We start from the raw sequence: 14,791 nt of genomic DNA on the forward strand, positions 1-14,791 counted from the left end.
TCTCATGTGAACAAGCCAGACGAGCCTCCTGGGGAATGAGAGACTACACGGAGGAGAGCTGAGGTGGTCCAGGCGACAGTCAGCCAACCCCAGCGGCAGAGTTCCTAGCCAGCCTGCTGCTGCTCTCAAATGCTGAGTCAAAATTAGCTGAGATGAGAAGAACCTTGGAGCTGAGCCCAGGGAAGATTGTCAACCCACAGAATCACAGATTAAATAAATGGGTATCCTTTTAAGCCACTGCATTTTGGGGGGGGTGGTTTGTTACGCAGCAGTAGCTGACCATTACGGTACCTTACCTGGTCACATAAATAAAATTAATTTTGAGAAAGACTTGAGAAGAAAAGGAATAGCTGAGGAAGGGACCCAGGCAGATGAGTAGGTGATTTAGAAGCTCCACTGGGAGGATGACATGGAGGTGCCGAGGGTCTGGTGGAATTGTCCAGGCCTGTGGTCAGTTCAAAGAGACTCCAATATATGAATCTCCTCAACAGGAGAACAAGTAGAAGGAGCAATGGGATTGAGAAGACAGGACCAGCCACACCTCAGCAGACTCAGAGCAAAGTGCTCAAGGACCGGGCCAGACCAACCTCCCCATGACAGATACCAGGCCCCGAGATAAGACTCAGACCCAATGCCCACCATCCTGCCCGGAAAGAAACTTCAGCCTCCTCTGCACCTACACCTCTGCTTCCTACACCTGGAGTAGGAAGAAGGGAGGGAAGCATGGAAAGCTTGAGCATTTTTTTTTTCTGGAAAAAAGGAAACTGAGCTAGCCTAAAAGAGTATGATAGCAGTGTATCCAATGCTCACTTCACCTCATACGTGCAACCATAAGTTTTTGAAGTTTATTTACTTATTTTGAGAGATGAGAGCATGAGCAGGGGAGGGGCAGAGAGAGAGGGAGAGAAGGAGAGTCCCAAGCAGGCTCTGCATTTTCAGTGGGGAGCCCAATGTGGGGCTCGAGCTCACCCACTAGGAGACCATGACTTGAGCTGAAATCAAGAGTCAGACACTCAGCCAATGGAGCTACCCAGGTGCCCCATGCCCCTATTCTTATTACTATTTTGCAGATCAGGAAACTGAGGCACAAACTGCTCAAATGATAGTCCTGATGATTGGGTAAAGCCAAGATTTGAACCCAGACAGTGCAGGTGAAGAGACAGACAGACCCAGAAGAGCCTCGGATTGCTTTCATTGGCCAGTGTAAGTAAACTTTTCCTTGCCAACAGCCAGTATGATAGGGACTCTTGAGAAAGTTACAGAACATTAAGATGCCACAAACACAAATTTTTATATGATCCGGTGTGTTCCATTTGGGCCCCAGGAAATGGAGGTTTCAAGAGTTGCTCCTGGTTATGCATCTAAGGACAGGGTCTATGCCCTGTCCTCACTGCCAAAAGGAGGCCTGCATGGCGCTTGCTTTATAATAAATCCTTCTTTTTTAAATGTTTATTTATTTTTGAGAGAGGCCAAGTGTGAGCAGGGGAGGGGCAGAGAGAGAAGGAGACACAGAATCCAGAGCAGGCTCCAGGCTCCAAGTTGCCAGCCCAGAGCCCAACGCCAGGTTCGAACCCATGAATTTCGAGGTCACGACCTAAGCCGAAGTTGGACGCCCAACTGACCGAGCCACCCAGGCGACCCTTAATAAATCCTTCTTCTCCTTCTCCTTCTTCTTCTTCTTCTTTTTAATTTCTGAGAGAGAGAGAGAGAGAGAGAAAGAGAGAGAGAGAGAGACAGTAGGAGCAGAGGAGGGTCAGAGAGAGAGGGAGATACAGAATCTGAAGCAGGTTCCAGGCTCTGAGCTAGCTGTCAGCACAGAGTCCGACGCAGGGCTCAAACCCACAAACCGTGTGATCATGACCTGAGCCGAAGTCGGATGCTCAACCGACTGAGACACCCAGCACCCCAATAAATCCTTCTTCTTAAGCAAATGCCACCTCCTCTATTTCCTGCATATCGTGGTCAATGATGGTTGGTATGTTCAGCATTTACATTGTGCTGAGCCTTCACCCACGTATCTTATATTTCTTGCAATACCTTCTGGAGGAGGGAATTGCTACCATCCCCATTTTGCAGATGAAGAAACAAAGGCTCAGAGGTGGCACGTGTGTGTGAAAGGTCGCACAGGTAGGAAGAGGCAGACCCAGGACTTGAGCCCACACCTGGCTGGCTCGGGACACGCTAGGACAGGCACACTCATCTTCCTAGCAGGGTACTGGGGACCGGGCCCATGACAAAGGGTCGGTATGGTTTTGACCGAGTGGTTACAGGAACTCCCGTGGCCCAGACACAGAACCCGGAACCCCCTCCAAACAGTTCCTTCCTCTTGCACCAGCAGCCTTGTCTTCCCGTATGAAAACAACACTTCCCCAAGTAGCCTTGGCCACAAGGAACACAAACAGCCTTGTCCACGTGCCCCATTTCAGGCTCCGGCATCCGCCAGATTGCAGAACGGCGGCTGGTCCTGGGAACTGCAGGAGGCACGCGAGCCCCTGGCGATGACCACCCTGACCCCGCGGGCCCACTCGCCTCCTTGCTCCTGGCTGCCGATGCTGTTCCTTGTGCTCTTGGGTGAGTGAGATCTGGGACATGACGGGACCCATCCCTGACAGATCCCAGAGAGGAGCCCCAGGTGCTCTGAGAGGCCTGGAGGGACTCAAGGCCACCAAGAGGGAATGGGAGCAGGCAGCTGAGAACATTCCTGATCCCAGCACAGCCCAGATCCAGTGTCTCAAGAAGTTGAACGTTTTGGGAGACAGCGTGGTGAAGTTAAGCTCCCAGGCTCTGGGGTCTTAACAGACACCCGTGTGCCCATGTTACACGCCACGTCTCTCTCCTCTTCGACAAACAGGGCTGCTCTTGGGGTGCTGTGAGTTTTAAATACAAAAATGGTGGGGCGCCTGGGTGGCTCAGTCGGTTGAACGTCCAACTTCAGCTCAGGTCATGATCTCACTGTCCATGGGTTTGAGCCCCACGTCGGGCTCTGTGCTGACAGCTAGCTCACAGCCTGGAGGCTGCTTCAGATTCTGTATCTCCCTCTCTCTCTGACCCTCCCCTGTTCATGCTCTCTCTCTCAGAAATAAATAAAACATTATAAAAAATTTTTTTTTAATGGTGAGGCTCATAGCCCTGGATCAGACATAATCTGTGAGGCCTCGTGCAAAGTGGAAACGCAGTTTCAAAGAACTTCAAGACGGCAGCAGCAGAGCATTATCACAAGCATGGGGCCCATCAAAGCACAGGGCCCTTTGTGACTATACAAATCAACACCCCATGAGCCAGCATGGGCTCAGCACCGGGCTCAACCCTCACCACTGACATCTCTCTGAGCCTCAATTTCCCCCTCTGTAAAATGGGGCCAATCGTGGGACCCACCTCATGACTTTGTTTGGAAGATCCAACAAGATAATACCTGTAAGCACCTGGCACAATGTAAAGATTTATGTAAAGATTTTCATACCCATGTCTACTCTAAGTCAGGATCTGACTGATTTAAGTCCTGAGACTTGGGGCTCCTGGGTCCAGCTTAGCCTCTGAGCGCAGAACCCTCTGATCCAGCAGGCAACACGCTTAACTCCCATTGGGCTTATTCCATCTCCTGTCTGTTTGGGCCCCTGTCCCAGCCTCTGCGAAGACCCAGACTCTGCTTGGGTCCTGTAGGATGGTCACTCCCGGAGAGGCTCTGGTGGGACCCAGATCTGGGTCCAGACCCGGCCAGCCCTTCACTCCTCGGCTATGATTTGGGGCACCGCTTCACTTTCTTGAGCTGGCTTCCCTGATTGTAAAATGTGAATTGTGGCTCCTAGTTGCTCATCCCACAAATACTTCTGAGTGCCCATGACGTGTTAGGCACTAGGCTAGGAAGTCACATGTCTAAACTACTCAGGATCAAATCATTTTTGAAAAATGTGGGTTTTGAACCAGGCCTCCGAAGGAGAACCCATCATCATGGATCATGAAAGGCAGGGCTTGCAGGTGGAAAATAGATGGGAAGGGATCCCAGAGCTGTGGCCATGGGGTGCCCAGCTCTGCAGACAAGGTACACAGGACATTTTCCAGACAGCGGGAAGGGGTCAGGGGCACAGGGCCTTCTTTCATGGAGATTCGACTGACATACAACAAATTATGCATATTTAACATGTACACTTTGATAAGTTTTGTGGGCATTGGACATGCTTCTTTCTTGTGACCTCATCACCAAAATCAATATAATGAACACATCCAACACTTTCAAAAGTTTCCTTGTGGGTCATTCTTTCCATTCCTCCTCCTCCCACGGCATCCACTTATCAGCTTTCCGTCACTATAGGTCAGTTTGCATTTTCTAAAACTTTATACGAAATATAAGATCATGGAGCGTGTACCCTTTTTCTTCCCCAGCTTCCTTCTTCGGCATAATTATTTTGAGCTTCCTTCATGTGGTTGCACACATCCATAGCTCACATACGTCTTTTTATTTCTGTCCTCTGTGTAAACTACAGTTTGTTTCTTCATTCACTTCTTGGCAGACATCGGTTGCTTTGCAATTTGGGGCTGTCGCAAACAGACATCTGCGTCGATTAGTACAAGCGTCTGTAGACATTCCTGTACTAATCTTTGAGTGGACTTAACGCTTTCATTTCTCTCGGGAAAATACTTAAGAATAATATGACTGTATCGTGTGATAGGCGTGTGGTTAACTTTTAAGACACTGCCAAACTGATTTTCAAGGAGGTTGTACTGTTGTGCATTTTCATCAGCAATGTATGCAGATGACATTTCCTCTACATCCTCGCCGACACTCTTGGTATGGTCAATCTTTCTTCTTTTAGTCATTCTCACCGATGTGTAGGAACATCTCATTGTGGTTTTAATTTGCACTTGCCTGCTGTGTAATGGTGCTGAACATTTTTCACGTGCATCCTGTATCCTGTCTGGGCCTTTATGTGTCTGTTCAACTCCCATTTTTCTTATCATTGAGTTTTGAAGGTTCTTTATGTATTCTGATTGCAAATTTTTTTTTTTTATCAGATATATACTTCACAGAGATTTTCTCCTCCTCTGTGGCTTTTTCATTCTTTCACAAGCATCTTTCGAACAGCAAGGGTTCTTAGTTTTCATAAAGTCTTATTTATTAATTTGTTCTTTTTATGGATCATGATTTTGGTTTTGTATCTAAGTGTGTGGCAGAATTCACTAGTGAGGTCATCCAGGCTTGGAGTTTTCTTTGTGGGGAAGTTTTTAATACAAATTAAATGTTTGCAGTAGATAATAGGGCTATTTAGGTTATTTGTTTCTTCTTGAGGTAGCCTTGGTAGTTTGTGTTTTTCAAGGAATTTGTCCCTTTGTCAAATATATGTAGCCATGACCTTTCCATAGCGGCCTCTTATTGTCTTGTAATATCTGTAAAGTCTGTACTGGTGTCACCTCCCTCATTTTTTATTTTACTAAGCTAAGACTCTCTGTCTCTCTCTCTCATTACTCTTCAGTATGGCTACAAGTTTATCAATTATAATCATCTTCTCAAAGATTTCATTCACACTGATTTTTCTTTCTTGTCTTTTGTTTTTTACTTTATTGATTTTTACTCAGATCTTTGTGGTTTCCTTTCTTCTACTTCTTTTGGGCTTAATTTGCTCTTTTTTCACTGTTTCTTTTTTTTTTTAATGTTTTATTTATTTCTGAGAGAGCGTGAGCAGGGGAGGGTCAGAGAGAGAGAGAGAGGGGGAGACATAGAATCTGAAACAGGCTCCAGGCTCTGAGCTGGCTGTCAGCACAGAGCCCGATGCGGGGCTTGAACCCACGAACCCTGAGATCATGACCTGAGCTGAAGTTAAGCTGAAGCTTAACCGACTGAGCCACCCAGGCGCGCGTGCACACACACACACACACACACACACACACACACACACAGACACCCCATTTCTTAAGGTAAAAACTAAGGTCATTCATTTAAGTCCTTCCTTCTTTCCTAATCTAGTCATCGAATGCTATAAATTTCCCTCTGCTTTAGCAGAATCCTACAAATTTTAATACTGTGTTTTCATTTTCATTCCGATCAAATTACTTTCTAATTTCCCTCTTGTTTTAACTCATGTGTTATTGGAAAGTGTCCTATTCAGCTTATGACTATCGAGGACTTTCCTAGGCATCTGTCTGTTATTGATTCTAATTTAATTCCCCTTGTGGTCAAAGATGATGCTTGAATTCCTTTAAACTTGTTGAGACTATTTTAATGACTCAGAATATGTTCTATCTTGGTAAGAGTTCTCTGTGCATTTGAAAAGAACTATATATCCTGCTACTTGGGGGGCGGAGTGTTCTATAAATATCAATTAGGCCGTTAGTTGCTAGTGCTTTTCTTTTTTTTTTTTTTTTTTACAAATAGTTTATTGTCAAATTAGTTTCTACATAACACTCAGTGCTCATCCCCAAAGTGCCCTCCTCCATGCCCATCCCCCCTCCCCCCCACATCCATCAGTCCTCAGTTTTTGTCAGCATTCAAGAGTCTCTCATGGTTTGCCTCTCTCCCTTTCCCCCACCATTTCCGCCCTTCTTCTCCCCCTTGTTCCTCCGTCAAGTTCCTCCTAATCCTCCTATACGTGCAAACATATGATATTTGTCCTTCTCTGCCTGACTTATTTCGCTCAGCATAACACCCTCAAGGTCCATCCATGTTGCTACACATGGCCAGATTTCATTGTTTCTCATTGCCATGTAGTATTCCATGGTATAGATAAACCACATCTTCTTGATCCATTCATCTGTTGATGGACACTTAGGCTCTTTCCATGTTTTAGCTATTGTGGAGAGTGCTGCTATGAACATTGGGGTACATGTGCTCCTATCACTGTTGCTAGTGCTTTTCAAGTCTTCTGTACTCTTTTTGATTTCTTGCCTACATGTGCTAGCAATTATGAGAAGGAGGATGTTGAAACCCCATAGCTGTGGATTTGTCTGTTTCTCCCTACCATTCTATTGGGTTTTGCTTCATACGCTTATAAGTTCTGTTATCTGGTGCACAAATGTTTGGGATTTGTATGTGTTCTTGATTTTTTTTTAATTATTTATTTTTTTATTTTGAGAGAGAGAGATAGAGTGCACGTGCACACGCACAGCAGGGGAGGGGCAGAGAGAGGGAGAGGGAGAGAGAAAGAGAGAGAATCCCAAGCAAGCAGCCCCCCTCCACCACCACCACCATCAGTGCAGAGCCCGACCCAAGACCCAGTCCCACGAATCAAACTGAACCATGACCTGAGCTGAGAGTGGACGCTTAACCAACTAAGCCACCCAGGTGCCCCTGTCTTCTTGATTAATTTGCTCCTTTACCATTACAAAGTGACATTCTTTATTCCTGGAGATATTCTTTGCTCTGAAATCTACTTTATCTGATATTAATATAGCCACTCCAGCTTTCCTTTGATCGGCATTATATGCTCTACCTTTTTCCATCATTTTCCTTTTAACATATGTGCAGCTTTAATATTTAAAGTGCGTTGCTTGGGGCGCCTGGGTGGCTTAGTCGGTTAAGCGTCTGACTTTCGCTCAGGTCATGATCTCGCGGTTTGTGGGTTCGAGCCCCGCGTCGGGCTCTGTGCTGACTGCCAGCTCGGAGCCTGGAGCCTGTTTCAGAGTCTGTGACTCCCTCTCTCTCTGATCCTCTCCTGCTCACGCTGTCTCTGTCTCTCTCTCCTAGAAATAAATAATAAAAAAAAAACATTAAAAAAATTAAAAAAAAAATAAATAAATAAAGTGCGTTGCTTGTAGGCAACAGATAGTTAGATGTTACTTTTTATCCAATCCGACAGTGTCGAATTTTTACATAGGCTATTTAGACCGTTTACATTCAAGGTGACTTTTATAGGATTAAGTTTAGATCTTTTTACTTTCCTATTTGTCGTGTCGGTTCTTTGTTTCCTTTTTTCTCTTTTTGTGTCTTCTTTCAGTTGTTGAATACTTGTAGAATGCTATCTTATCACCTTTACTGGCTTATTGGCTGTAACTATTTTGTCATTTAGCCATTGCTTTAAGGTTTATAGTATATGTCTGCAGTTGATCACCATCTACCTTTATTAGTTGTGGGGCCACAACACTTCTCTCTGAGTAGCGTACTCTTTTCTGTCTGTACAACCCACTGCTCCATCAATCATGAGGTTTTCCAGTTTGGCTGGTGGGGAAAGGCACTATTCTCAGCCCTGTGCCGAGTGATGGGTACTGTTCTGTGCAGGTGCATGAGTAAACTGCCGAGGCCAGGGGACAAACCACCAGAAACGATTAGAGAGAACAGATCTGCCTGCCTGCCTCATGGTGTTTGAAGGTGGGTGTTGCTGAACCTTTTGGAGCTAAGGCCACCAAGAGCAAAAGCAATCCCTAGGATTGAACATGAGGTATCCCTTGGTCACAACTGTGAGGCAGTTCTTATAAAGGCTATTAGCACATGCCTAGCTGAGGACACACAGAAAAGGAATTCCACAACCCCTCCCCAGATCCTCTTAGAAGGAAACATCTGCCTCACCTCCCTACCCCCTCGCCTCACTGACAATTGAGAAACACCAGGATACCCTGCAAACTTAACATCTTGGAGCAAGACCGAGTCATTCACCAGGTCTGATGGTCACCCACACCAAGGAAAAGTTGGGACACAAAGCTGATGACCTGTGCTGGGCAGAACCTTAAGTCACCTGATCTGAGTCCAAATCCTGGCCAGGACACTGACCGTTTCTTCCCCTCTCTGACCATCCGTTTTCTCAAAAATGGAGATGACAGCCCCATGTCGGGCTCTGTGCTAACAGCTCGGAGCCTGGAGCCTGCTTTGGATTCTGTGTCTCCCCCTCTCTCTGCCCCTCCCCTGCTCACACTCTGTCTCTGTCTGTCTCAAAAATGAATAAACATTTTTTTTTTTAAATGGAGATCATAATAATACCTACCTCAGGGACTTCTTGAGAGGAGCACCGGTTCATACCCCACCTGTAAAAGAACCTGCATGGAAGGTCTCGGCCCTCTCTCTCCATGCTCCTGAGGCCAAACTCAGCAGCTCAACCCCCAAAACAGATCCACTTCCCAAAGCACCAACAAGCACTGCAGTTTGGTAAAGAATTCACACGAGACACCTGAAACTAAAATCATATTATATATCCACTCTACTTGAAGTTAAAAAATGTTTTCAAAGCGAAAGAACTGCATATAATACATAAAATTTCTGATATCTACTGTGTGGAAATAATATCTCAATAAAGTCATTTAAAAAAAAAAAAAAGAATTTACAGGGGGGTGCCTGGCTGGCTCAGTCCATAAAGCATGTGGCTTTTGATCTCAGGGCTGTAAGTTTGAGGCCTGCATTGGGTGTAGAGATTACTTTAAAAAATAATTAAATGGGGGCACCTGGGTGGCTCAGATTTAACAAGCATCCGACTTCAGCTCAGGTCACGATCTTACAGTTCGTGGGTTCAAGCCCTACGTCGGGCTCTGTGCTGACAGCTTGGAGCCTAAAGCCTATTTCAGATTCTGTGTCTCCTTCTCTCTCTGATCCTCCCTGCTCACACTCCGTCTCTCTCTCAAAAATAAACATTAAAAAATGTTTTTAAACAAATAAAAATAATTAAATGTTAAAAAGAATTCAGGGGCATCTGGGCGGCTCTGTCAGTTAAGCCTCCAACTTCGGCTCAGGTCATGATCTCACTGCTCGTGGGTCTGAGCCCCTTATCAGGCTCTGTGCTGACAGCTGGGAGCCTGGAGCCTGCTTCAGATTCTGTCTCCATCTCTCTGCCCCTCCCCTGCTCTCCCCTCTCTCTCAAATATAAGATAAAACATTAAAAAAAAAAAAAAAAACAATTCACAGGAAGCCAGATGATGCTTACACTAAACACCACAGCACTCACACTTTGTATGATATGTTTGAGGGCTGGGAGTGGGGGGCTCCAGAAACAGATCGTCACATTCTTACTGGATGAAATATTAGTTTGTTTCAGTGGTCGTGATAAAGTGGTAGTTTAAGCAACAGAAATGTATTTTCTCACACCTCTGGAGGCTAGAAGTCTAGGGGAAGGTGTCAGCAAGGTTGGTGGTGTCTTCTGAATACGCTCTCCTTAGCTTGCAGATGGCCATCTTCTCTCCGTGCCTCTGATTTCTTTTAAGGACGCCCATCCTATGGAGTAGGGCCCACCCTTATGACCTCGTTTTAATTTAATTGCCTCTTTAAAGATCTTGTCTCCAAATGCAGCCACATTCAGAGGTACTGGAGGTTAGGGCTCCCACATATGAATTTGGCCGGGGAGACACCATTCAGCCCATCAACTGCGATCCTGGGAAACATCCCTAATCGTCTGGGCTCTCAGCCCTTCTGGGAAGATGGGGATGATACTGCCTACCTCACACGAGCGTTGGGAAGAATAAAGGCGGTAATACACGCAGGGCGTGGCACGTGGTGGGCACATAAGTGCCACCTACTGTTTGTAAGTTCTCCATTCAACAGCTCCGTTCTGCCTCTCCAGACGACCTCCTCATCTTTCACACTTCCCTCCCCAACGACGCCCCTCCCGCGTCCCGAGCAACGTTGCTGGCCAGCCAAAGACCAGATTGTGTTCATCTCCTCTCTTGGGGCCCCAGGTCCTTCCAGCTCAGCACAAAGCCTTTTCCCCTCTGTCGCAGGAGCCTCTGGGCAGAGCGACGGGAGTGAGCGGCAGGTGTTGCAGCCCCAGGGCCCCCTGCTGGTGGCGGAGGGGGACACGCTGGTGCTGCGGTGCACCGTGGAAGGGTCCTGCACTGACGACGGGATTAAATGGGTCAAGGTGAGCAGTCAGGACCAGCAGGAGGTTTATAACTTCAAGCACGGCCTCTTCCCTGGGGTGACGCCCGTGATCCAGCGAACACCCGAGCCACCGAACTGTGACTATTCCATCTATATCCGCAATGTCACCAGCACGCATACTGGAACCTACCACTGCGTGCGGTTCGGCGACTTGGGCGAGAACTCAGAAAAGACGCTGGAGGAGGGCACCTCGGTGTTTGTGAAGGGTGAGCATGAGGCTCCGGGGGGTCTTAGGCACCCGGCTCGGATCCATCTCCCTGCGTCGGCCGCCTTTATCCATCCACACAAAATCCCAGGTGGCACACAGAGTGTGTCTCACTCACATGTTTGCAGGCGTCCGGAGTGGTTCTGCTCCGCGTGCCTCGTTCCACCGCCACGTCTCACTGCAGCTACGCAGAGTACGTCTCTGTCGTGGAGGTGGCGGAAGCAAAGAGGACGCGTCCCAGGGCCCCAAGCCCATTTCAAGTTTCTAACCAGGTCACATCTGCTAACAGCCCATTGGCTAAAGCAAGGCACGTGACTAAACGCCAAGTCAGGAGACCAGGATGTGACCCCTCCCACCACCAGGCGGGAGAAGGATGCACGCGCTGGGGCGGTTAATTTCACGTACCACGCTCCGCACCTGAGCAGTCATGCTGTGTGTAAGGCCGGCGGCGGGGGCCTGGGCCCTCAAACCCTGGGTCTGTCATTCAATAGGAGCGTGTTCTTAAGTCGGTCACTTCAGCCCTATCCAGTTCAAGTGCTTACTTTGTAGAATAGGTGACATAATTCTTACTTCAGGGGCCATTTGGGTGATGAAATAGAAGAATGGGTGTTTGTGGAACCTGTAAACTGTTAACAGAATATCTGTGTGCAGCAGTTGGAGGTGGGGCAGGGGTTCATTTTAACTCGATGCAAGCATTCCAGCGAGGCTTCTCCGAGTCCTCCCAAGCTGCGACAGGTGCCCCTTCTTGGCCCCACAGTCCTCTGGGTTTCCAACCTCAAGGGGGTTTTCTGGACCATCTCCACCACCAGACTGACAACTCCTTCCCAGCCGGATGCGTGTGTGTGTCTCGCCGAGCTCCATGCCCCCCAATCCTAAACTCAGCACGTAGCAGGTCCTGCGAACTTCTTTACTGAGTGAATCAACTTGAGCCTAATGGGGGGAAGTAGAGGGAGTATCTGGGTAGAGAAATCGGGGAAGTGGGGAGGGAGGGAAGGGAGGAGGGAGGAGTTGAGTGGACGATGGAGGAAGACAGGAAACACAGCAAGGACCCTCTCTTTGGCTTCAGGAGCTGGGGCCCCAGAGTCAAACCTCTGGATCCTGCAGCCCCAGGAGGTGGTGTCAGCAACCGTGGGAGACACTGTATTGCTGAACTGCACCGTGCTTGGACATGGTCCCTCAGGACCCATCAGGTGGTTTCGGGGGGCAGGTCTGAGCCGCGAGGCCATTTACAACTTTGAAGGCATCTCGCACCCCAATGTGACAGCAGTCCGGGCGTCCAACAGCGATTTCAGCATCCTCCTGCAAGGCGTGTCTACCGAGTACGCAGGCACCTACTACTGTGTGAAGTTCCACAGGAAGTCCAACAGGCAGTACCAGTCCGGCCAGGGAACCAGGCTGAGAGTAAAAGGTGAGACAGATAGTCTAGAAGGCACTGGGGGGAGGGAGAGAGACAGGTGGGCCCCAAGGAACTTCCCACCATGTCCCAAATAGGCCAGCCCTTCTCAGCCTCCAACTGTTATGTAAACCGTTCCCCCTGCCTGGAATGCTTTCTCCCTCTCTCTGGAGAGCTCCTACTCATCCTTCAAAGCCCAGCACAAATAGCCCCTCCTCTGTAAAACCTTCTGTTTCTCCCAGAGTTCATCTCTCCCCGTTCTGGGCTCCACAAAACCGTATAGATTTAATGACTTCACAGCATCTGTTGAGTGCCTGTTTCCTGCCTTGCGCTATACTGGGTGCTGTAGATACTGCAGTGAATCAGACATTATACCTGCCCCAAAGATGTTCGAACAGATCTAACTAGTCTCTCATAGTTCAGAGTTTGACTTCTAGCGCCCATCCCCGGCACACCCATTTCGATGACCCTAGGTCCTAGTGTAGGGGCTCAGGAAGTGGCAAAACAGAAAGATAAGGGGATGGTGAGACTGTCTCTCTTTCTTGCAGCAAAGCCCACCACGTCTCCCCAAGAGACAAAATTTACCAGTGAACATGTAGGCAGGACGTTTCCCTCAGGTGAGTGTACCTACTTCCTGGGAAGGCACCCGGTCCCCACAGGCAAGGGGGGGTGAAAGATGGCCTGGCCATGGGAAGGGAGCAGTCCTTCCTTCTAGGGCTCTCTGCCACCAAGAAAGTCCCCAGGGATTCATCTCAATGGCAGGACCAGGAACCCAGAGAGCCACGTTAAGGCTCAACCAAAGAAAGGACTTTCTAAGAGCCAGACATAACAGTGCACTGGGCAGTCTTGCTTGACAGGTAGTGAGCTCCCCATGATTCAGTGCAAGGATACACCGTGAAACTGTACCTAACAGTGCTGAAAAACATGGCTTTGTAGGCAGGCCTCCTGGATCGAGCCCCTTTCTACCTGTGTGGCCTTGCTCCTTGAATTTCTGTTGTCCTGCACCATGAACGAGGGGCAAAGAAGGGATAGAGTCAGAGAGCATACCTGATGAGGCTGTATGGTGGTCCCATGAGATCACATGTGTCAAGCGCCCAGCACTGTGCATATCACACCACCTGTTAACGCTCGGGGCACTTGGGAACAGGGTGGGCTTGAGGATGAGCCCTGGGGTAGCGGCACTGGATGCTCCCTGCCTCTCAGCCCTGTTCCTGCCATTCGTGGGAGCCAGACCACCCGGGTGACCCCCATCCAGCGATGGGTCCCATCACTTCTCTAATATACGTGCCCCTGAGCAAATCGTTTCCCCACTCTGGCTCTGCCTCTTCATCGGTACCAACGGCATGATTATCCTGCCTTGCAGCATAAGTTTAAGGATTATTTTAGGCAAGTAGGAAGGGCTTAGCTCAAAGTCTGGGGCAGAGGAGCTGAGCAGCCAGTAAATGAACAGTTTTCTATTACGATCAGAGGTCAGGGATGCTGCTGAGATGACTAAACATACGGGTAGCATATTGGGTAAAGCTTCTTCAGGCTCGGGACAGAGGGAGGGGAGGTCTTTGATCTTTTCTCTTGGTGGTGGTCCTAGAGGTTTACAGCAGCTGGGCCAGACCTCCCTGTGGGGACATTGAGGTCTGGACCGTTGGGGGATCACCCAGGGTCCTTCCTGAGCTCTCCCCTGTGTCCTCCAGGCCTCCTGTCTGTGCTCGTGCTTGTGGTCCTGGGGCTGAAGGCAGTGACCTTGGCTGCACTTCTGCTGGCCTGGGCTGCCTGCCGGAGGAAGCAAGAAGATGCCAAGACCCCAGACCCGGCAGAACTGTAACCACCTCAGCATGGGGCATGGAGCACGGGGCGTGGGGCGTGGGGGAGGGGTCGGCCTCAAAGTGGGTCCTCTGAGTCGGAGAGAGTTCAAGTCCCCCCAGCCACTTCACTGCCTCCAAACCCAGCCTCTAGATGCTCTCCAGGCCTCATGCCAAACTCCAGGACCCCTACACCTGGCTTCCGTTCACCTGGTCAAGTACCCCACTTGGCGCTGACCGGGCTCCCTTCTGATGTGCTGTCCTCTCTCTTGACAGCCTGCTCAAGCCTTCCTTGTCCTTCAAGGCTTTGCCAGGCTCTCTTCTCAGGGCCCTTGTTCCTGCTGTAGTGCCCGCCCCCTTCCACTCCCTCTCCACATTTTCTCATCCTTCAAGATCCAACTCAAAATCCAACTTCTTTTCCAGAAGGTTTTCCTAAGCATCTCTAAGCTCACAGAGCCAGACTTCCCAGGCCTGTCCACTTACACCCTTCTCTCCTCGTTTCCTGCCTTCTTTCGCTTTTTCATTTTTTCTTTTCTTCCTTTCCTTTCCTTCCTTCCTTCTCTTTCTCTTTCTTTCTTTCTTTCTTTCTTTCTTTCTTTCTTTCTTTCTTT

The 14,791-nt window shown here is 48.7% G+C and overlaps 1 protein-coding gene across 1 annotated transcript; it reads left to right on the plus strand.

The window, feature by feature from the left end:
• The first annotated feature begins 2,352 nt into the window (after positions 1 to 2,352).
• SIRPB2 (signal regulatory protein beta 2) lies at positions 2,353 to 14,727 on the plus strand. Its single transcript, XM_039237732.1, is given in 6 exon segments — positions 2,353 to 2,394; positions 2,397 to 2,571; positions 10,627 to 10,992; positions 12,058 to 12,399; positions 12,933 to 13,001; positions 14,073 to 14,727. Coding segments are annotated over 6 exon segments (1,125 nt in total). The 3' UTR covers positions 14,204 to 14,727.
• The last annotated feature ends 64 nt before the right edge of the window (positions 14,728 to 14,791 follow it).

Source organism: Hyaena hyaena, unplaced genomic scaffold, assembly GCF_003009895.1.
Source record: "Hyaena hyaena isolate Hyena2069 unplaced genomic scaffold, ASM300989v1 scaffold_131, whole genome shotgun sequence".
Classification (NCBI taxonomy): Eukaryota; Metazoa; Chordata; class Mammalia; order Carnivora; family Hyaenidae; genus Hyaena; species Hyaena hyaena.